This window comes from Apodemus sylvaticus, chromosome 6 (assembly GCF_947179515.1).
Source record: "Apodemus sylvaticus chromosome 6, mApoSyl1.1, whole genome shotgun sequence".
NCBI lineage: Eukaryota > Metazoa > Chordata > Mammalia > Rodentia > Muridae > Apodemus > Apodemus sylvaticus.
In genome coordinates, this window is record NC_067477.1 from 14,909,363 (window position 1) to 14,932,787 (window position 23,425).

General features: G+C 50.9%; 1 protein-coding gene across 7 annotated transcripts in view; it reads left to right on the forward strand.

Annotated features, from left to right (window-relative positions):
* The first annotated feature begins 226 nt into the window (after positions 1 to 226).
* Bcl11b (BCL11 transcription factor B) overlaps positions 227 to 23,425 on the forward strand; it is a 92,944-nt gene continuing 69,745 nt past the window's right edge. For 3 of the 7 annotated variants that reach the window (XM_052185114.1, XM_052185116.1, XM_052185118.1), the window contains exons 1-2: positions 227 to 1,215; positions 14,260 to 14,625. In XM_052185114.1, coding sequence (XP_052041074.1) covers positions 1,158 to 1,215; positions 14,260 to 14,625 — 424 coding nt within the window. In that variant the 5' untranslated portion in view covers positions 227 to 1,157. Of the gene's footprint in view, positions 1,216 to 13,560; positions 13,626 to 14,259; positions 14,626 to 23,425 lie in introns of those variants that run through there. The other 4 variants (XM_052185115.1, XM_052185119.1, XM_052185117.1 and 1 more) reach the window with 3 other exon arrangements.

Genomic DNA, 23,425 nt, shown 5'->3' on the forward strand with positions numbered 1-23,425 from the left:
ACGTGTGGCCGGCCTGGGTTGCGGGTGTGCGCACTGGCGAGTGTGTGTGAGTGCGCGCGCGCGTGTCTCGGTGTGTGCTTTCTTGTTCTCTTACAGGGTACAATGTTAAAAAGCCACCGCTAGTCGCCCCCAGTGCTCCGACTCTCTGGGTCTTTTTGTCTCTAGAGCAGATTAAACGTCACGTCCGCACTTGAACTTGAATTTTATCCCATTGTACAGAGGCAGCCCCAGCCACAGAGAGACCGAGAGCTCCCGGAGAACCCGGACTCCGCCATCTTCACGTTGCAATCTATAGCTCCCGTCCACGCCCGCACCGACCCGGGCGCACTGGGCGAGCCGCCCCGCAGCCCCGCTCCCCCTGGGCCCGCGGCGCCGGGCAGCGCTGGGGAGCGCACGCGGGGACCCGCAGCTCCTCCGGCCGGCGCCAGCCTGCCAGGTGACCCGGGAAGGAGCGGCTCCCGGAGTCCCCCAGAGCCTGGGGGGGGGGGTCAGCCTCCGAGAAAGAAAAAAAGCAGGCAGCGCGCAGAAAACCCAGAAAGAGCGGAACCAAGGCAGTTTTTCATTGCTTTTGGGTTTTTGAGGGGGCGGGGTGAGGGGGTACGAGACAAGTCCCCAAGTTTTCTTTGCTTTTTTTTTTTTTTTTTTTTTTTTTGCTTTTTTTGAAATTTGTTTGCAACCCCCCCCCCCCCTTGGGTGGAAGTGAGCGTTCCACCTACCAGACCCCGAAAGAAAAGTGTCAGAGGCCGGTGCAAAACCCGGCGTAACTTCAAGAAGACATTTACAAGTCTAAGAGGCCAAGCACTTTGAAGAAGTGTGAGAGATATTTTTCCTCCAAAAGAATTTATTTTTAAAGAAACCGGCCAACCCGCGGCGAGCAACAGCAGTTTTATAATTTATTTTAGCCTTTCTCTATTTTAGAGCAAGCCATCTTCCTGGCTTTTTCTTTTTTCTTTTTGCAAAAACAAAAACAAAAACACAGCCCAGAAGAAAGAGCAAAATAAAGACGAAGAAGAAGAGGAGGAGGAAGAGGAAGAGAGGAAGGGCAGAGGCACCAACCCGGGCGGAGGAGGAGGCGCGGCGGCGGCGGCGGCTCAGACCCCCTCCCCGGCCCGCATCTGTGCAGCTTTTCGGGCGATGCCAGAATAGATGCCGGGGCAATGTCCCGCCGCAAACAGGGCAACCCGCAGCACTTGTCCCAGAGGGAACTCATCACGCGTAAGTGTCTGCCGCACGCGCGAGGGGCCGGCGGCTGGGGCTCCGGGCGCCCGGGGCTGGGGACACCAACCCGGGCGCAGCGGCTGAGCGTGGGGCTCTGGGAAAGTTTCTCTGCAGCCGGGGGGCAGCCGCCGCGGGCTCCGGGCCGGGGAGGGGGTGCGCGGGCTTGCAGGCGGCTGTGCGCGCCGAGCCCGGCCGGACGCTCGGCCCTCCAAGCGGCGTGTGTGGCGGCGGCGGCGCTGGTGGCGGGGTTTGGAGAGGAGGGGGAGGGGGCCGGGGAGCGGAGGGGGAGGGGGAGCCGGGAAAAGTTGGCGAGCGCGTGGGTCCGCGCTCGGAGGAGCGGACGGACGGAGCCCCTAGTGCGCCCTGGACCCGGGGACCCGCAGGGGAAAGGGGTGGCCGCGGGCTTCGGGTTCCCGGTCGCCGCGCCCCGCCAGGCAGGGCGCCGACCGCGCCGCTGCAAGGATTCCGAAGCCGCCGTCCCCTCCCCTCCTCTCGCTATTTGCAAAAGAATCCAGCTGCGCAGCTGTTTGCTGGGCTGGAGCACCCCCTCCTCATTTCCCCACCTCCGTCTCCTGGGACGGTCTTGTCTTCTTTTCCCCCCCAACTCAAAAAAAAAAAAAGGTGTGGGGGGGAGGTTTTGGGTTGGTGAAAAAAAATCCCCGCCACTAGTTAAAAAAAAAAGAGAGAGTCATGAGTGGGAAAAAAGGGATGCTCTTATAACAGTAAAAACGAAGAGGAAAAAAATAGGAAGGGGAGAAAATACCTATCATCCTCTTATCCATCTTTCTATCTCTGTATCTTTCATCTTCCCCATCTAAATAAACAAGGCAGGTCGCGGTGCAAATCCGCCGGATTTCAAGCAAGTGGTGGGGCTCGCAAAGTCAGGCAGCAGGGCAGACACTCAGCAGCTTCCACCGCCCCAGCTGGCTTCATTTAGAAAAGAAAACGCCAGCGCCAGCCGCGCAGGTACACAGTTCTCCCGGAGCCCGCCGGGTCCCCGCGCTGCCACCGGCGAGGTCGGCTTGCAGAGCTCCGGATCGCCCCGGCCGCAGCCTGCGCGAGTCTCCCCCGCGGGTTTTTTTTTTTTTTTTTTTTTTTGGGTCGCGGTTGCTTTTTATTTATTAATTTTTTTATTGCAATAGAAATAAAATTTCCTCTGGGTGCCATCGAGACCTCAGGCAGGTTGTAATCTTGCAATCCTTCCTTCACCTCGCTGCGTTGGGGCCGGGCTCTCCGCTCTGGAGCTGGAGAAGCCAGTGAATGACGGCCGCCGCTGAGGACTGGCTGCCCTGCAGTCGAGAGCCGAATATTTATGTTATATTTTAAAGAATTTAAATAAATAAATAAATATATAAAGGGGCTCTCCCCTCCCCTCCAACCCAACACAGGAACCATCTGCTCGAAGCTATTGCTGTTCCCATCTCTCCTTTGTTACCGCAGACACGTTAGTAAGAATTTGTACGTTTATTATTATTATTATTATTATTATTATTATCTTGGGAGGCATATATATTAAAGTGAGGTTCTTGGGAGAGGGATGTCTCTTATGGGGAGGAAAGAAGGGGCGTCCCTTTATTTATTTTTTTCAGTGTTGTAATGTCAAAGGAGACTTGCTGATTGCATTTAAAACAAAATGTTTTGCAACCAGATTTGAGCCTGATCTCATTAAGATCCTTTTGACCACTTGGCATTTATTTTCTTCCTTTAGTACGCCGCAGCCACGGGTTATTTTACAGTCCTTCCCTACCTTTAGGTGAAGTGGTTTTTAAAAACATCCACATTTCCAGACCCTAATTTGTCCAGGATGAAGTTCGCCACCCCCATCCCCTGTATAATTGCAAGAATTGTTTTTTGAGGAGGGTGCGAGAGTCAGTCGGTGGGAAGGGGAAGAAGCTGGTAGCCCCCCCCCACACACACACACACACACTGGAGCATTTGCAGTTTTAGGGCAAAGGCAGATAGGTTTGCTGTCCCTCCCTGGGCATTCCTGGGACATCCTGAACAAGCTCTGAGCAGAGGAAGGGACGGTGGCAGGTGGGCCTGGGCGTGAGGGGTGCTCCATGTGACACTCTTCCATGCTCTGGGTCTCTGTCTCAGCCTTGCTCAGACACAGCTGGGAAAAGCCAGCTGACACGCAGCAGAGGCAGGGAAGGCAGAGAGGTGCTGGGCGAGGAGAGGGGCAGGAGGCCAGGCTTCTGAGCCGTTCTACCTGCCTTCTGGGGGGCCCTGGGAGCCTGGGCATTGTTTGGGGGGTGGTAAGCAAGGAGAGTGGTCCCAACAGTATTCAGAAAAGCAGCTGGTATTTTCTGCCTGTGCTGTGTCACCCCAGAGGTGGCCAGACAGGGATGCAGGAGATACCGTGTGGTCTGGGGAATGAGACCAAGTATGAAGCCCTGGATACAGGAGCCCTGGTTGCAAAGGGACTGGCCAGCAGAGCAGGTGCCGCCTCAGGCCTTAAATGTGAGATTTCAGATCCGAGGGAAGGAAACCATCTAAAATGCAGCGGATATTTTTTTTTTTCAGTTGGGTGGCAGCCTTGGGCCTGTGGGGCAGCAGCTTAAGGTTCTTTGGGAATGATGCAACTTGGAATCACTGATGACCCAGGAAACCAGAAGAGCAGAAAAATAGCATCCATGATCTTGGCGTATGTTTCTGGGGTAGGAGAAGGGCTTCATAGTGTGTTACGGTTACAGGCAGGATGGGTAGGAAGAGGACAGAGGTAGCCAAGGGGATGGGAGACAGCTGGAAAAGAAGACCTGGGCTTCTGGTTTGTTTCAAAATCTCTGACCCAGATGGATGCAGCTTTTCAAACAGGAGGGCAGACACAGACGTTAGTAAAGACAAACACAGAGCAGCCTGGGCATGGGGGTGAGGGAGGTAATGGAGGAGCAGCCGCTGGCCAGGGAGAGGGAAGGACCTGCCCCAGTCGTGCCAGGCAGGGTCAGGCAGAAGGAAATGGGTCCTGAGGTCCATGGAAAAGCTCAAAGGTTTTCGGAAGAAACGTGGAGGTAAAATTGAGTGATCAATTATACAGGCCCTGAATGAAGCCAACTTTTCAATAACCCACCAACAGGTTCCCAAGGAAGAATAGCAATTTTCTGTATGCATTCGTGATTTTGCACAGCAGCCAGAGACCCAAGAGTTACCGCAGAAGTTAGGCTGGTTGTATTAATTCCATGCTAGCCTCTTGAGATTGGGTTTTGTGGTTGTACGTTTCCAAGGCGGCTACATTCACGATTGTCTGAACCCTAGGGTACAGTCTACCTCGAACGGTCCACTTGCCGTACTAAACTGCATCTCGGATACATTTCATAGCACATAGACCCTTTCTTTCTTTTTTCTCTTTTTCTTTTTCTCTTTTTGGCACTTGGGTAAGGGCAGTCAAGTTTGTCTGCCCTCTGCACAGAAGGGAGCCGCGTGTCATTTGAAGTGTGGTTATGCCAGCGGCTCGGATTCCACGGGAGAATAAAAAACGTGCTTGCCCAAGGTGTCGGTGCTAGGCTGATTTTATTCATTTGTCACTCGCACCCGAGAGAAAACAGCCACGAGCACGTTTTAACAACCCCTCATATTTTTAGAGATTTTTTTTTCTCTTATTCAAAGATTTTTGCATATCTGCTTGTTTCTTGTTTGGAGGGGAAGCCTGCTATCTGCATGAGCCCTGGCTTTGGCAAATTTTATTTAGTCTTCAGGATGTTTCATAACAGAAAAAACAGAAAACAAAAAACAAGTCAGATCTTCAGTCTTGGGGTGAATGCAGTTGCTTTTGGGGGGACTTGGAAAGATTAGGATTCCATGGTTAGATGCACTCTTCAACTTGCCACCAAAAGGACCCAGCAGCTCTTTCTTGGTCAGAGGAAAGGCCAATGCGTTTGACAGTAATCTCAGGTGCAATGGAGCCAGTCTGCTTACGGACTCCAGTTTCGTACAGCAACAAGGAGGTTTTGAATGCCTAATCAGACTTGACTCCCGATCGATCCTCCTCACCATCTTCATGCATCCATTTTGCACTTCCTGTCTTCATCGTCTTGCACTCTCACATCGCTTGCTGCGATAAAATACTTTCCAAAAGTAAACTTTCAGTGGAATTTGCTTTTGGTTAAGGGTAAAACGCCTGATGCTCCAAGCCGCGTCTAGCGCCTCTCGTCGGCTAGGGGGCGCTCGGTGCCCGTGTCATGGCTGCGGTGCCGGGGCCGCTATGCCTGGGAACCCGCGTCCATCATCAGCACATCGGCAGCCGGCAGCCAAGGCTGCTGTAGCAGTGGCTGCAGTTTGTGCCGCTGCAAAAAATGTCTTAAGCGTGAAGTTGTAATATTGATTTTCCTGCAGAGATTTGTGCAGGACAAAATGAGAATATAAGTTTGAGAAATCTATTTTCAAGTCATTGCCATCGATTCGTAAACCCTTACCTGGCAGGTGGGGTGGTGGCTTTTCCTTTCCTTTCTTTTCTTTTCAAACAATTAAAATTGTTATTTCTGAATGAGTGCTTTTCTCCCCCTTGGTCTGTCCATGGTCTTGACATTCTGAACATTTTGTTTTGTTGGCTAAGCATTCACAGTCCACCTAGGGAGTCTGGGAAGGATGGTCACCATTGTAGGGGTGGCCCATCTTACCGCATGTTCCCCAGGGCTTGGGGGGGGGATTGCTGTGAATTGTTGCTGAAGGGAGTTGTGGACCCAAGACAACTTGATGGATGGCGACCCTTTCAGCTCTGGTTTCTGCTGCTCTCAATACCCTTTTCAGAGACAGCCCACAGAACGAAGGGAGCACGCACTCTTTCCCTAACGATATAGCATAATTCAAATAGTGTGGGGGTGATTTTGTTTGCAAGCAGTGTGTGCATTTGCTGTGGCCAGTGTGCCTCTCACCTCAGAGAGTTCCCTTCATAGATGGCATGTCACAAAGCCCCTCCGCTCCCAAACGTGTGATTCAGTGCCGGGGAATATGTATGCATTGGTTGTGGGGTTTCTACTACGTCTTAGCTTTAGAGTTCATGAAATCTGCAGCCAGCGCCAGTGAACTGGAGTCGTGTGGTATGTTTGAGTTCGGTGGATGAGCTGAAGAAGAGCTGTCGGCCCTGACACAGGAAAAGTGCTTTATTCTAACCTGAAAGAGAAAGAAATTAGGTCAGACAAAAGCCTTAGCTGTCATCAGCTGGAGGAAGAGGACTAACCATTTATCTGATGATGTCTCTACTTCATTTAATGCTTGAGCCTGGCCAGTTGTAAGCATACCATGGGCGAACGCAGGGTAGCTATGAAATAAAGAATATAGGACCTCTCAGACTTGGGTTTGGGCAACGGCTTAGAGCCTACAGAGAACTGTTTTGTTTGTTTGTTATTTTCTTGCTTTGTTTGGTCTGTTTGTTTTTAATTCAGTGTATAGGAACCCCCCAATCATTTGCCTTGGAATTTGGGGACCTTCCCATACTGTGATTACACACCAACACAGACATTCAATTTGTGAAAAAAAATTATAAGGGGTGATGGGACAGACGGCGGCTAGATGTTTTCCTTTGAGAACCTCTCTTTTAGGGAGGAGGGACTCTTTGGATGCCTGGTTGAGCCTTTCTTTCAGCTCAAACTCTCCAAGGATTTTGGTTCCCAGGTTAATGCTGATGTCACATCTGGGGAGGAGAGGTGAAAAATAAACTCTTTTTTGGGGGGGGCTGTACCCTGTACCACATGATCATGATCAAGGAATTGACCCTGCCCTGAAGACTTCATTTAGCTGCCGGCATACCTGTTTCTGCTTAGTTGGGAGGAGACAGGGAGGGAAGCTGGGGTGGCGGTCCTGTGTCACCCAGCTGTTCCTACCATGGCTCATATGATCCTGTGGGGTGGGGGGGGGTGTCTACCGTGCTCTGCTCTCTATTAGGGGGCAGATTCCCCTGATGTCACAAATCTTCTTTCTCATCCTAGGGAGTTAGATGCAGGGCCGGGAGATCGGTCCACATTCTGTCCCCAATGCTTCCCCCAGTACTTGGGTTTCCCAGGATGTGCCTAAAAATGTCTGGACGCGGACTGTCAGGTGGGCATAGCTCTGTGCCCTCATCAGGAGTTAGTAGGAGAGGGTGGGCACAGCGGCCTCTTGTTTACTGACAGAATGATGCTAGATCGTGAGCAGGGTTGTGTTCTGGGGACTCTCTGGATGGTGTTTTGACATATGCAAGTCTTTTGTGTAGTTGCTGAAATTCCAGAATTTCGTCCCCCCCTTCTCTGTGGCAGCTGATAATTTGCTTGGGTGTGGAATTAGCCAGCTCAAGCTATTTACTGCAGTGAAATGCCAGACCACACAAAATTAAGTAACTTCAAAGTAAAAAAGAGGGTAAAAAAAAAATCCTCTGTTTTGCTATAACTTTTTACGACCTGTTCTACTGAACTGCTAAACGACAAATGCGTTTGTGATCCGCTCCAAGGGGCCTTCTAGAACAGCATGCAGGGAGACGTAAGAAAGCTGAGTGCCGATAGATATTACTTCCATTAAGAAGTGCTCAGACAGGGGCACTACTGCAAACGAAGGAAGACTAGGTCAGAGTCATGTTTAAATTTCTACCCTGGAGAGGAGGTGAGGGAAGGAGCTGTAGCCATGGTGGCTTCTTGCTGCCTCTGAGTATCTGGTTTCCCCTAGAGATAGCCTATGTCCGCTGTACCCATGGAAATCCTTCCCCTGTATCTTTGAAGACCCAAAATGTTAAACAAAACCAATGCTCTCATTTGGCTGCAGAGAACGCTCTCACATCAAATCATTGCCAGCCCCGCGGTGGCTCTGAAGATGGAGGGTGCGTGCAGTGTCACGAGCAAATGTGTTTAGAAGGTGTTCTACCGTTGATGTTCCCCCCTTCCTTCGTTTTTAAAAGGCAGCTGTTTTATTTACCAAAGCGTAAGCCGATCCATTCTCATTTGTCCCGGGCGTAGATTTTCATTTTAACTTTTTGGTGCGGTGAGGCTGTATGAAAAATACCTGAGCATGAATTACCTTGTTCCTTCCGTAGTCTCTTCTCAGTTTTGAGGGGATCTGGCCTCCTGAACCGGGTTTTTTTGTGCAGTGGGAGAGAGGGGCTTGGACTATTCCTGTAGAGCATTTTAGAAGATGTTTAGAGGCTGCTCTTGATCGGTCTGGCTTTCTCCAAGGCACAGCTGTAATAGGACAGTCTGTGCAGACGGGGAGGGGGTTCCTCTGTCCCCATCACAGGATTTTCCTACCTAGAGTCTGTCAAGCAAGGCTGTGTAAGTGAGGCTCCCCCTGTAGCCAGGGCCTCTTCGAGGCTCAGAAAGTCCCTCCCTTCCAGGAAGGCTGACTAGGTTCTATCATGCCTCTCCTTGGCCATATCAGCCCCAATCCTGGTCAATTTCCCAGAGGAGAAACCCACTCTGTCCTCCCATTCTCTGCTGACTGACTTCTCTCAGTCTTTATACCACTTGTCAGAAAGGGGGAAGATTTCAGGTTGGGTATGGCGGTGCAGGCCTTTAATCCTAGCACTCAGGAGGTAGAGGCAGGTGGATCTCTGAGTTCGAGGCCAGCCTGATCTACAGAGCTAGCTCCAGGATAGCCAGGGCTACACAGAGAGACCCTGTCTTGACAGACGAATGAATGAATGAATGAATGAAAGAACAAAAAAGGTGAAAATTTCAATTTGAGTTGTGTGCACACATATATAGCAGGCAGGGTGGCAACCTGGTGTGTGTGTGTGTGTGTGTGTGTGTGTGTGTGCCTGTGTGTGTGTCACTATTCCTCCAGGGTGGTAGGTGGCTTTTGTAGGGTCTTAGGGGGATGCAGGGGAGTAACACCTGAGGGCTGAGGCCAGGGCAGAGGTGGTGGGATACACTGTCTAGGTCCTGCACTGGACCTTGTTATTTGGGTCCTTAGAGGTCCCTGCTGGGGACCTAACCCTTTGTGGCCCCAAAGGGACAATCCTTTCAGTGTGTCTCACTCTGGCTTCCATCTCCTCCTCTCTGGGCACTTCATTATTCCCTCAGTTGGAGAACTTCATAAAACCTCTCGTCGTCCCAGCGTCTTGCGTCATCTGGCCGTAGATCATTTTCTTCCCCAAGAATTGACTCTTGCTTTCTCTCACTCAGCCTCTCCCCCCTCCCCCACCCCCATGCCCGTTATTTTCCCTCGGATCTAATAAATTAAAAATTGATGGGAGCTCAGAAAGTGTTGTGCTCTGCTGGGTGCTGTGTAGGTGGTGTTACTGTTGCTTTGGTGTCTTGGCCCCTCCTGAGTGTCTGTCCACCCAGAATGGAATGAGAGGCTCCCTTTGCAGAGCGTTGGTGAGCACGGGCTAGCTGTCCACAGGCTCTAGCTTCCTGGGTAGCGGCATAAAGTCTCCAGTCAGAGGAGGCAGAGCTCAGTGGATGCTGAACGTTTCTTGTAAACATACATACGTGTCGTGATGGGGGCTGTGACGCTGGCGGCACACCGTTTTAACAACCTGTCCCCTACCCCCAATCCTTCCTTACTGTCTCCACCTACCTTACTGAAAACAGTACTTACTGAGGGTTAGCCATTTAGGATGGAGATTTGGAACTGATCAGAAGCAGTGGGGGATGGGAGTCCACGTGCCGTGTCTGCAGAAATGTGCATGCAGGAGTGTGTGTGTGTGTGTGTGTATGTGTGTGTGTGTGTGTGCAATGCAAGTATAGGTGTGTGTGTGTGTGTGTCCTGCAGCAATGTGTGTCTGTGTATGGGTGTGTGGTGTGTGCCTGCAGAAATGTGCATGCAGGACTGTATATGTCTGTGTGTGTGTGTGTAGCAGTGCACACATCCCATGGCCTGAGGACAGCAGATCTTTTTGGCTGGAATTCCCTGAGGGGGCAGGTGCAAGACAGTTGCTGATGGACCAGGGCAGGCAGGGCCCTAGGATCTGTGTGCACACAAGGACTTCCAGGCCTGGTTAGGCCTTCTGACGGAGGTTCAGAGGCTGCTTGGCTGAGCCACTGTGAACAGCTCCTCTCCATTTCTGTCCTCTGTCCCAAATTCCTTCCCAGCAGAGTTGAGACTGGGGAAGTTTGCCTCAGGATCAAGGGTTCCCCTTCCACTTAACAGTGATGCCTATTATTATTACTATTATTATTTGTGAAGCTTGATTTCATTGCCTCTAAATGCGTTTACCAGCTGGGAGGAGGCCAGCCTTGTAAATAAAATGTGGTTTTGTTGTAAAAGAAAATCTAACTCTCTCTCTCTCTCTCTCTCTCTCTCTCTCTCTCTCTCTGTACAAATAATAAATATACATTTGCTCACGTGCCTTCGATTTAATATTTGAAAACCCTCTCCAATCCTGTGGCATCTTACATTTGAGCAAGCTGTTGGCTGCCTCTGTCCACTCATCTTCCTCTTACCCACCCCGCGGGCGGCGTATGGAAGGCAGTCAGAGGGTAGTTGTGTTTTGCAGGCTGCCTCACACTTGGGCTTTTCAGGAAAGCACGGAGCTTTTCAGGGGGACGCTTCTGGGCCTCGAGTTCTAAGGCTGGAGTTTGCAGGATGAGGCTGAGGGAGGGGCTGGGTTCTAGAGTTAGAGGTTGGAATGGCTGCTTTCATCCGTCTCTGTGTGCATTTGGGACTCTCTGCCTGTGTATGCAGAGGCTGGATCCTCCGAGGCGATGCAGAGCTGGGAGATACAAGTGTCCAGGCCAGACATACATCTTCAGTACAGGGCAGCCAAGCGGGGTTCCCAGAGGGTCAGCCTCCTTGTTCTCAGGTCTTGGCCAACAGGTTCTGTTCCCTTTTCTTTCTTCTGTTATTGATACAGTTCTTGGAAGGAACACAGACACATGTACATGCACACACACACACACACACACACATGCACACACACTATATGCCCAGCCCATATCCGCTTGCCAACGGAAGTGAAACCACAGCCTTTGGTGTGTCTCTGAGAGCCTCTGCCTGAGCCTTCAGGCCCAGTCAGCTGCCTGGTCCCTCCAACACAAAAGTTGGGGTTCAAGGGGACTCTGCTGCTTGAGTGATGGGGGGTCAACCTTGCCACCTTCTTCAGCAGAAAATCATTAGCAGTAGGCTGGAGTTCAGAGAGCCACACATAACCTGGGGGGTGGGGGTGGGGAGAGGAAGCCCACTCCTCGGCGTTGGCAGGGCGAGCCTGCTGTCACGTGTGGGCAGGCGTTTTACTTTCAACATTGGAAGCGGGAGGGGAACTAGTTTTATGTTTCTCCTGGTTTCTTTTCCTCCTGACTCCTTCTGAGCTAAATCTGTGCTGGCACAGCCTGTCTGTCTGTCTGTCTGTCTGTCTGTCTGTCTGCCTGCCTGCCTGCCTGCCCAGAGGTGCTCCAGGTTGGCTTGCCTATAAAGGGAAACTCAGAACCGCAGTGTAATAAGCAGTATTGGAGACCTTCATACCCAATTACTGGGGCTCGCAGGGCTTACTGCATGAGGGCAGTGAAAAGACAGACTGACAGAGAGAAGACAGACAGACAGACAGACAGACAAACGCATGACCATATATTACAGAGGGAAGAATGCTGGAGTGGAGTCTTGGTCCAAGGAGGAGTGGAGATGGAAGGCCACTGTGAACAGTCATGTGTGACCTTCACTAATGTTTGTAACTGGCCTGTGCTTCGTTGGAGTTAAAACATAGATTTGAAATTTTGTGGCTTGAAACCTCCTCGCAGGGAGGAGGATGGAACTCATACTTTGAGAACTGTCCAGGTGGGTGGGCGTGCCTGAAAAAGCTAATAATAATAATGCTAACATCGAATAATAATAATAATAATAATATTGAAGGTAGACTCAATTAAAAGGCGAAAAGGAGCCCTTTGCTGTGGACAGCAACACTGGGCTGGAGATGTGGGGCTTATTGTTTTATCAAAGGCTGTAAGGACCTGCTCAAGGCCGGCGTTGGAGCTCCCAGGGAGAGCACCTCTCCCTGCTTAGTTTGAATACTCAATTTCAATTTCTTTTTGTCCCCCCCATTTTATTTTACTTTTCATTTTATTTCCTTTGTCCCCCCCTTTTTTTGACCAAACAATATTTTGACACCCTCTTCCAATTTATCGGTCAGTGTTCCTTTTCTGTGTGCTGGGCACAGTGCATCCTCATATTTCCAGGGGTCTGTTTGCACAGTCCTCTCCTTTGGCTCTGAAATTATGTATATGTAATTGGTAATTAAAGGTGCAAGCTTTTCAATATAAACAGTATTGCTCAATGTTAGATTATTAAAGGGGAGGAGGCACCGAATAATTACCTTTTCCGTCCTGACAAACGGTTTACGGGGAATCCACTGTCTTCCTCGAACCTTCAGCTTGAAGGTTGTGATTACATTTTAACCACAGCAGGGCAGCTTTTCATAAGATAAATCGGTAAATTAATTACGTAGCATTGTCTTCACGTTCCTTTTTAAGTAAACTCCCGATTTCTTTTTCAAGTGTAATTAATGGTTTCTGGGCGGTGTGGCGAGGATGGCACCCGTTACCTGTCTCTTTTTTCCTTTTTTTTTCTCTTTCACCTCTGTTGTTGTTATTAATGATCTACAGACAACAGATTTAGGATTTACACGCACGCCGGGTGTTTCCGAACTGCCGTGTTTTCCGGTGCGTGTCTTCTACATTTAATTCACAGAGGGCTCTGCCTGCCTCCGGGTAACCAGGGGCAGAGACCGTTGAGATTCCCATTGGTGGTACCTGCCCTCCGCCTCCCTGCACAGCTCCAGCTGCCCACTCTCCGTCCCTGCCTCAGGTTCTACATTCAGTTTTGCACACGAACTAGGCCCCAAGTAAGCTTATGTTGAGAAAGCGTGGAGCAGAGACTTACATGTCGCACTGGACAATTTTCCTCCAGTTTTCCACTATGGCTCTGGCTCATTCATAACCTCACTGCCATGGGATGTCTCTTCCTCTTTTTTCACCCCCTCCAGTTCCTCTGTGCCAATCACTACCCGTTCCTCATTGCTGGACAGTTTAGAATTGATCTTCCTCCTCGGTGGCAGACCTGTGGCTGTCCCCAGCTCCACTGAAGACCTGGCCACGCTTGTCTTCAAGGCTGACACTGAAGAGTCCTAGGCAGAGTCACCCAGACCCTGAGGGGAGCACAGAAGTCCCTTGTCCACTTTCTTTGATTTTATTATGGATGCTGAGCCTTCCAAGGATCCCTTGAGGGAGTGGCTGATTTTTTTGAAGCATTTATTAGCTTCAAAATATTTAGGTCCTGTGCCCCTTCCAGGAAAACAAAACAAAACAAAACAAAACCATAAACAACAAGGGGAAGTGTAGTGACTGCTGAAGAAATTTAAAAACATCCAGCCCATTGAAAGTGTGGTTTGAGAGCTGCCAAGAAATGATTTTGCAGTCTGAAGAGGCCGTTTTCTTTCTCGGAATGAAAAGGAAACCAACCAACAGAAAGGATGGCGGGGAGCTGAGGAGCAGTGAGAATTTTACGAGGGTCTGGAGGTCTGAGCAGAGCGGGGTGCTGGGGGGGGGGCGGCTGCCTGTTCCCTTTCGCGTCCCCGAGCACCTGCGCTTCTTTCTCTGGGCAGGACTGGCTTTCCAAGGCCTGTCTGGGTTTCTGGTTTTCCAGTTTGGTGCCTGGCCAGGACTCAGGTAGAAGAATGTGAGGAGGGAGCTCGTGAATGGGGAATGGGGAGGCTGCTGGGGAGAAGGCTTGCCTCCAGCTGGAGGGGCCCGCCCGGCCTTGGGCACCGCAGCGTTACCTTCCTGCTTCTCAGCAGCTTAAAGGAATGCTGCTGTTTGGCTTCCCACCTCGTTGATCCGGAGCTCGCAGTGACGCTCAGATCCCCGGAAGTGCCAGAGAGAGGTGTCTCCAGCTGATGGTGGGGGGCAGCCGGGGTGTGCGTGCGCCACGCGTGTGCCATGCGTGTGCACACGTGCGCGGGGCATGTTGTAGGGGGGTCAAGAATCGGTGCTGTTGTGCTGACCCTCGGGGCTATGATGACATGGGGTTGGGGGACGCGGGGAGTCACAGAGCCTGGCAGGAGAGGGGAAAGGGTGGGAGGAAGCAGTCTGTGATCACCTAAGCCCATCTTTTGTCTTCTCTGTCCCTTCCCTGTCTCCTTTCTGTCTGCAGCAGAGGCTGACCATGTGGAGGCTGCCATCCTCGAGGAAGACGAGGGTCTGGAGATAGAGGAGCCTAGCAGCCTGGGGCTGATGGTGGGCGGCCCCGACCCTGACCTCCTCACCTGTGGCCAGTGTCAGATGAACTTCCCGCTGGGGGACATCCTGGTTTTTATAGAGCACAAGAAGAAACAGTGTGGGGGCCTGGGCTCCTGCTACGACAAGGCCCTGGACAAGGGCAGTCCTCCACCCTCCTCTCGCTCTGAGCTCAGGAGAGTGTCTGAGCCAGTGGAGATCGGGATTCAGGTCACCCCTGAGGAAGATGACCACCTACTGTCACCCACGAAAGGCATCTGTCCCAAGCAGGAGAACATCGCAGGTATGATGTTTGCTTACCTGGTGGCGGCTGCTGAAGCTGCCTCCCCAGCGGGTCCCACTCCCTGACCTTTAAGCACTGATTCTCGGGAGGTCCAGTGCTTTTCAAGATGGCCTCTGGGTCACCTTCTGGGGATTTCCTTTTCTGAGGGCCCGCTTTCCAGGCGACTCTCCTGGGAAGACAGCAGAGGGAGGCCTGGCTGTTGTGTGTGGGCTGCTTTGCCTTTGGTGAGGAAACTCTAGTGCTTAAGCCACAAGTAGCCTCGGGCACAGGATGGGATTTTGGAGGTTGGTTTGGCCCCTCTCTTTGTTGGTGATCTTGGCTCAGTTGGAGCAAGGCTTGCTTTGGAGTCTGTTATTTCTAACCTGGAAAGGGTGGTTTCCTCATCTCTGAGCTGGAGTTCAGAAGACCCACGTTGTGTCGATTGTTGAAGAGCTCAGATGATTCTGAGCGTGGCAGTGCCTGCTAGGTCCTTATGCATGGCGCTTGTCTACCCTCTTGTAGACTTGTCTGAATCCTCTCTTTGGACTCAGTTTCCCCTGTTGTGAAAAAGGGGGCGGGTCCTCTTTTTCATGAGACTGCTTCCCATTTTGCCTGACCATCAGGTTTTGGGAATCTGTCTGGTTTCTAATCCCTTGGGGGAGCAACGGAGCCTTGTTTTTTGGCACGCTGTGTGGTTCTACCTGGACAGCTGGTCTGTTTACCTGAAGAACATGTGTGGAGCCTCTGCCCCAAGTCCCACCAGTGTCCTTCAGTGCGATGTTCCCTCTTGGTGACTTTGCTGTGTGCCCTGCCTAGCTATACGATGGCATGGCTGAGTCTCCCAGGGAGCCTTTGTGCAGTGTGCAAACCAAAGGTTTTGCTTCTGGAGAACACAAGAGCCCCCGTTCTGTGGTGTTCCCCCAATGAGACAGCAAGCTAAGCTCTAGAGTTCATCTTGCCCTTTGACTTTGGGCTAGATATCTCAAGAATTAGAGTCTTATTTTCTTCTTTTTGTTAACGGGGAATGAATAATCCTAGCAGGTCTCAAGCAATGATGGAGAGAGGAGGCTCTGGGAAAGCTTTGGCAGGAGAGTTTCTCTCGTGGGGGTGTCCGTCCGGCTGTGCAGCATTCAAGTAGGCAGCGAGATGGAGAAATGCAAAGCCAGTCCCGGTGGTGTTTGGGTCATGGAGCCTTTAGGACACCGGGTTAGTGGGGAGGGGCATCACATTGCATCCTCTTGGGATGTGATACAAAGCATTGGCCAGGCCCTCCAGTCACGTAGAGGGACTCAGAGTCACTGCAAGTCCAGTTCCTTCACATGCCGCATTGGGACTCTGGTTTATCCACCTGTACACTGGGAGAGACAGGACAGTCTGAAAACCCCAAGGCACAGGTTGGGCAGTGGGGAGAATCTGTAGGCCAGCTTGGCTTTCGAGTGGGTGTCCCAATGGGAATCAGGCATGAAAATAATACCAGTACAGCTAGATCTGGGGCAGACAGACATGGCCTGCACACCACCTCCACTATTAAGGCAAAAAGGGTGTCTTGTCCCTTGTCTGTCCTTCCAGGCATACCACTTGGGATGGATTTCAAAAGTGTGGGGAGGCCCGTCTGGTGTCTGCAGTGCACAGCAGCCTTTGAGGGGTGGCTGGTCTCTCCTTGACTTTCATCTGCTGACCCAGCCTCAAAATCCTCATTTAATGTTGAAGGTCTTTCCCAATGAGAGCCTGCGGATCACTGTGGGGAAGTTTGCTTAAGAAAGCAACTAAATGTGATTTTTCAAAAGGCGGTTAATCTCCCCACAGCTTCCTCCTTATCCTCCAGTTCCCTCTGCCCCTCACCCCCACCCCGTCTCCTCCCCTCATACTGTTAATGGCCCACGGTATTTTTATTTTATGTGTGACGGGAGATATCCTTGGTCTGTCTGTTCAGTGGCGGGGCAGGAGCAGTGAGGGAGGAGTGGATTTCTTCGTTCTAGGAGAAAAGATGTAGAATAAGCCTTTGGAAGTCTAAGGAGATATGTTTGTTCAAAGCATTTAAAATGTTATTCTAATCAAAGGCACAAAGCGCTCTACATGTCCTGCCAGCTGCAACTGGCCTTTTCTCTTCTTATAACCTATCCCACCCTTCCTTTCTACCCTGGGGTTTCCTGGTCCTTCCCGACTTGGGGACCAACTTTTCTTATTCTTCTTTCTTTTCTTTTCTGTCTTTCCCCTTTCGTTTAATAGAAAGAAAAGATTAAAGAATAAAACATCAGTGGCTCAAATGTATAAAGTAATTTAATATGGTGAGAGCATTAATTATTTTAGCTTAATTGAATTCTGAGGACCCCGCAGTCCTTGCGGCTTGGTAGACAAGGCCTGTTTATTATTTCTCTGTAGATTAACAGTAAAGGAAACACAGATAACTTTCAGTTATTTATTGTAAAATAAATGTGTCAATTCATGTGTAAAGCAAGCTGCTCGAAGATAATTGAGTCTTTATATTTTAAGAGGGGAGCTAGGAATCACGGATTCTTCTCCACTCTGGCTCCCGGAAATCCTTACGGCTGCTGTCCAGGCCCCTGGCACACTGGACCTCAATGGGCCCTGCTCTGCCTCCGGCTGTGGCTTCAGGGTCCCTTCCCAGCTGCTCTGTGTCCTGTTGCTTTCTCCACTGGTCCCCGCCAGTAGCTGGTGAGCAGGCGTCTGCTGATTCTTGGGCCTCTGCTCCTGGCTGGCTGTTGTGGCCGAGCTCTTGGTGGGGCGGTTGTGAGACTGTAGTGTTCTGAAGCCTGCAGCCTTTGCTTTGATGGGGTAGCCCTTCCTGTCAATCAGACTCTTCTAGAAGCAGGGCCCCAGAGATAGGTCGAGATGTGGCTCTGTAGGTGAGATTCCCCCTGTCCTTAACTGTGTCTCCAGGGTGAGAGTAGAGTTGAGATTTGACAGTCATCCAACCAAAGCGTCTTTCCTCAGCAAGGTCTTTCTGGAGCTAGCCATAGCTTGTGACCTTTTTGTTGTTTTAAATGATAGAACAGTGGTTCTTAGCTTTCCTTTTAATACAGCTCCTTATGTTTTGGTGAGCCCCCATACCATCAAATTATTTTTGTTGCTACCTCACAGCTGTAATTATCTGTGAATATGTAAATACCTGTAAATATCTTAGGCAATCCCTGTGAAAAGATTGCTTGACCCCAAGGGGCTTGCTACCCACGACTTGAAAAGCACTGTGAGAGGATGAGGAAGGTACAGAAAAGACTTTATAAAGCTCGGCTCCTAGAGGACATTCATTCATTCATTCATTCACTGGACACCTATGCTGCTCCCCTGAGGAGGATGTCCCTTAGGGAATGTGTGAGGAGATACCAGACCTATCCTTAATGTTGTTTGTTGGCTTGGGACCTTCTTGCTACTCACCTGCTGTGGAGAAGAAGGTCCCTGGCAGGTGGGTCCTGCCTAGGGATAGGGTGATCAGAAATAAAGCCTATGGCTGGAGGTCTGACTCAAGAGTATAAGGGATGCCTGTAATGACACCCGCCCATGGAGGTGCTGCGTGCCCGCGTGTCCCTCCCTGCCTCTGTTAAGAACTCTGCTCAGGCACAGCTAGGTGCTCTCAGGTGTACCCAGGTCAGGGATGAGGAAAGAGCCTTTGCCGGGGGGCTGTCTGTGGGAGCGACGGAGAGGAAAGGGCTCGCTTGTCTGGGGTCTGAAGCTGTGTGGGAAAGACAGGATATAAAGCTACTGCACTCACTCCCTGCCCTTCCTCATCTGTGTGTGCTTCCTCATCTGTGCGTGCAGCTACGGAGGATTGCAGCCTGTGTGTGGGCACCTGGTGCAGGAGGGCACAGGCGTGATACACATATGCAGTACACATGTTGTCCTCTTCTACCTACCCTGGCAATCTGTTCCCTGGCCTCACATACACACTCTTTGGTTTTTAAAGGAATGGCTCCCTGAGAGAGCTGTGCAAATATCAACTGGGTTCTGAGATTCACACACCAGAAACAGTGGCAGGGCGAGGTGGTTCATGTCCACCCCTCTATCTGGTGCCATGTTGTGACATCCCCTGGGAATGTCGTGTCCCCTGGGCTGCATCCAGGCACCTTTCCTCCAGCTGGTCTGAGGGTGAGTCACTCCTTTCCCAGCCTCAGTTTCCTTCTGCACCCCATCTTTAGCATCCTGCAGAGGACTGAATGAAATGAGCCCTAGGCTATACCACATAGCCCAGGTTAGGTCAGAGACAGACTGCGGGGCAGAGGAGAGCCTGTGTCCGGGTTAGCAGCCATCCTGCTCTCTCAGTCTTGGAGCCAAGTTCGTCCTCTCTGTGGATTCTACATTCTCCTCAGAATTTCCTTAGATGGCCTCCAAAGGAACTTGGCTTTTTCTTGTTATCACCTTGTCCACACCCAAAAGGAGGCCCAGCGGGGAGGAGCCTGCTCTCTCTGCTGTCTTTTCTTTTCCTCTCAATGAAAAAAAACGAAATAAAAAGAGGACATGGCTGATCCCAAAGGGCTGAGGTTTTTATTACAGATATAAGGGAGAAAATAGGCAGAGATAGAGACAGTCCTGAGAGAAGACAACTAGATCAAGTCAGGCCATGAGAGGAGAGAGGAAGCAAGAGCAGAACCAGCAACCAAGAGGGGCAGCCTGGGCCAAGAGGGACAGCCTGGGCCAAGAGATTGTCGTAACCAAAATGGCTGAGTTATATAGGGGCCAGGGAAGTCAGGGGAAGAGAAGGCCCAGTCCAGTCCCTGGGCAGGAGAAGTTTAGGGTAAGGAAGGGTATACCAGACGGAGGGCCCTGTAACAGATCTGAAGGATGCTGGGAGAGCCTGGGGGCCATGTCTACTTTGATAAGTTAACAGGTGTCTCAGCCAGTGGTCCTGGGTTTGAGACCTAACGTTCCCCTAACCTCAAATGCCAGTTTTCTGAAATAGAAGATTTAGGGCAGTGGTGGCAGGAGACGACAGCTCCCTAGCTTGGAGGCCACAGGTGTCTGTGCCTGTGGTTCATGTGCTTATCACCAGTGGTGCCTTCATTAGAAGTCTGGACGTAGCCAAAATCCTCAGGCCCCCAAAACTTGACCCTTGCCTCTGAAGGCTTTGGGGAAAGGCAGGTAGCAGCCCAAAGACAGGGGCCCAGGATGAGCCTGTAGAGACCTCGTATAAATAGGGCTTGGCTTATGGTCTCAGAAACTGGCTGCTGGAGGAGAGGGGTCCTGGTGAGCCCCACGGTTTACACGTTGCTCTAAGAATATTCCCTGCAGGCTATATAGAGGGCTCATCGTGAAAAAACGAAGACACTGCTTTGGATGTTCGAGAAAGAAAATAAGTGGTTTGTGCTGGAAGCCGGAGATAACCCCACTTGCAGGATGCCTTGAAACACATGCATTTGATCCATTTAAAGTTGTTATTTTCCCTCCAAATTAAGATGAGTTAAATCCAAGTGTAGTGTGGTGTGGATTATCTCTTTTTTTTTCACTGTTAAATCACCAACAACGAATTATTAGTTCTGTCTGCAGTGAGGAATGGTCCATGTTCTTCTGCATGAGGGACAGAACCCTGGGTGAAGATTGGGGGTTGGGTGCTGGCGGCCTGACCTCAGGGCTCAGGATGGGATGTTGCTGGGTGGTCCAGACAGGGGTCATGCCTGGCTCTCCTCTTCATTGCACTTGATGGCCTTTCCGATTGAAACCCTCCCAATAGATACAGCTAATCCTATACTGAATTGGATCTTGAAGGTTCTCAGAGACGTTGAAGAACTTGCCGCAGTCATACAGCGAGGGGGAATCAGACCTGGTTGGCCTGGCTCGCTTGGGTAGATGTCTCTAGGGAGAGGGAAGTCTGTCATTTGGCTGGCAGGTTTGGGAGGCAGCAGGCAGTACCTTTCTACCCCATCTAGGATGGCATTTGAATCCCATGCTGAAGTCTGGACATAGCCAAAATCCCCAGGCCCCCCAAAACTTCACCCTTGCCTCGGAAGACTTTGGGGAGAGGCAGGTAACAGTCCAGAGATCAGGCTATGTCATGTGAATTTCCATGGGACTGAGTTGGAAAAATTTTTTTTCCATTCATGAAAATGTCTTATTTTGATTTTATACTTATTGTTGCAGTTATTTGCAACCCCACAAATACAAATCATTGGGTTGTTGTTGTGGAATTGAGGGTTGGAGCAAGTCTAGTTACTCACATGTGAGAGTGTCAGTCCTCTGAACGACAGGATGATCTCTGCCACCCTCCAGGATGGGCGGCTGACTGTTTTATTTGATACTGCGTGTCTGTACACCCAGTCCCCTAGACCAGTCGCTGTTGTTACAGGACCACTCAGAGGAAGGCGACCCTGGAAGAACTGGCAGTGCCACCACAGACCTGGTGGCTTGTCTGAACTTATCTCTCATGATCCTGAGGCAGGACAGATGGTCCTTTGCCAGCCACCACTGCCCAGTCCTGAGGCTTGGACCCACTCATCTCCCAGAGAGGGTCCCCACTTCACCTGTGACAGCTCGTGAGCTATAAAAATCAGAGCAGCAAGAGGCCCGAGCAGTTGTCCAGCATCTTACTAGACTTTACAAACACTGGTCTGTTACAAGGGTATCCCCACCTCAGCCACCTTTAGGGGGTTTTCTTTATTTGCTAGATGGCATATTGGCCCATTCTTAGAGAAGCAGCTTGAGAAAGGAGGAGAGGAAAGAGAGAAAGAGAAACTTGGCTCTGGGGGAGAATTTAACCACATTTACTCTGTTACTGTTTTTGTTTGTTTGCTTCTCTGACAGTAGTTAGCAGTTGACTAGAGCATTGATGTATGTATGTATGTATGTACGTATGTATGTATGTAGCATGTGTGATAGGGTTCATTGATGCTGCTGTTTGTTGTTAGTCTTACACAAGGTTGGGGGTGATGTGTGTGCCCATGACTGCAAACAAGACCGCCTGGCCATTCCTCCTGCCCCCCCTGGGTTATCTTTTCTCAGGAGGGTGAGGCTTCCGTTGTTGGGTTTTTAATTTAATGCATGCCTATTTCGTGTGTGCTGTGTGCCACTGTTTCCAAGGGCCTTGTAAAAATTAAGCCTCCATTTAATCTTACAAACACGTCCAGCAGGAGTTAACTTGAAGCCCACTTTACAGACAGGGAAAACAAGCACAGACGCGGTCCTCCCCGAATCTTGGTTCTGTCTGTTATCTCTGTCTGTTATCTCTGTTCTCCGAACGAACGCTGCAAATCAGCTACTACTTTCGTTTTTGTAGGAGAGGCAACACAGCCAGGGTAGGGCCTAAGTCTGTGGTGGTTCGGTGAAACCTGGCTTCTGCTCTCTGCCCCGGAAGGAGTCTTCCCTGGGACACAGTGGGTTTTAACTAAGTTAGGTACAGGCCTTTTGCTCGTAGCTGGACAATGGGTGTGCTGACTTCCTGAGGCCATTCTGAGAGGAAGTGAGTCCTGGACAACTGTGGCTCCACCTGTTCTGTGCGTATCTGTGGCTATGTGTCCACTGCTGGCTGTGTCCCCCTACAATAGGATCATAGCCACCAGGTGGCTTCTGGTTCTAGGGAGAGGAGGGTCAGACTGAAGGGCCGGGATCTGAGATCTGGGAGGAGTATTCTTGTGTGGCCTTTACTAGGCCTATTCCCTCTCTGGCTCCCTATCTTCTAAGCTAAATATAAGAAGGGGTGTTAGGTGGGGGGATGGGGGGATCAGCAGTACTGGGGAGAGGATTGCTGAGAGGGAAAGGGTGGACCTCGTGGTAAGCCTTAGACTCCGGGTGGGTGGCATCTGAGGCTTCCCACACAGAATACCTGGACCTGGATCCTCCAATCCTGGAGTAGACCTGCAGTAAGCCGTTTAGATGTGTTTCCCAGGCCAGGGCACCCCCCCCCCCCCCCGCAGTCCAAACCAGCCACACCTAAAGGTTTGTTGATGTAGCTGTCATCCATGGGCTACAGCCAGGGGGCAGTTCCCATAACATTCAGGTTGTTAGTGTGACCTTACAGGGACAGGGCAGCTGTGGGTATAGGGACCAGCCCTTAACTGCCATGTAGCCCGGGTGCCTGGGCTACACCCCAGTGGTGCCACACTTTAGTCCGAGTTAGTGTTCAGAAAGTAAACCTGTTTCCCCCTGAACTGTCTCAGTGTCTTCCCTTCAGCTTTTCCAAGACACCAGATTTCTGGAGAGGGTAGGGGTCCAGTTAGGGGTGGCCCTTGAGGTTAGAGGCCAGGTCCGGTCCTGGATTTAGGGTGCCAGCAAGGGTCTGGATCCTTCTCCCTTAAAAAGGAGTGTCCTCCCTTAAGCCGTTCCCACCTCCAGCAAATGGCTGGAAAACCTTCCGCGGGGTCCTAGACTAGAACTAAGTTCTTTCTTGGAGTGGGAGCTGGGTCTGCCCCTCCCCCACCCGAGTTCAAAGCTAGCCAATTAAGGGACCCAAACAGTGCGGTCTTCCCTGCATCACTGGCTTGTAAAACTTTCCCTGCAAACTAGGCGACTTTATTCTCTGGGAAGGGGGAAAAAAGCATGTAATTTTCCTGACCTGGCCTTTGCTTTGGGGAAAATGGGAAAGAAAGTGATTTTCATAAACAAGCGTCTGTCGAGACGCAGAGGAGATCGGGTCTGTATACTGCAGTGCAGGGGTCTGGAAAGTGGCCCTTGGCTCTGGTCGTGGTCCCTAAGGTTTCAGAGTGTTTTGACGCCTAAGGTGTGTGTGTGGGGGAATGGACATCAAAATCTTCCCCATTCGGACTTTGAACCTCTTCAGGCTCTTGCCGCAAGGCAGCACTAATGCAATTTCCCTTGCTCCTGGAACGTGCAACTTGAAAGGCTCACCTCCTTTCCCGCCTCCGGCCGCCAGCAGCCC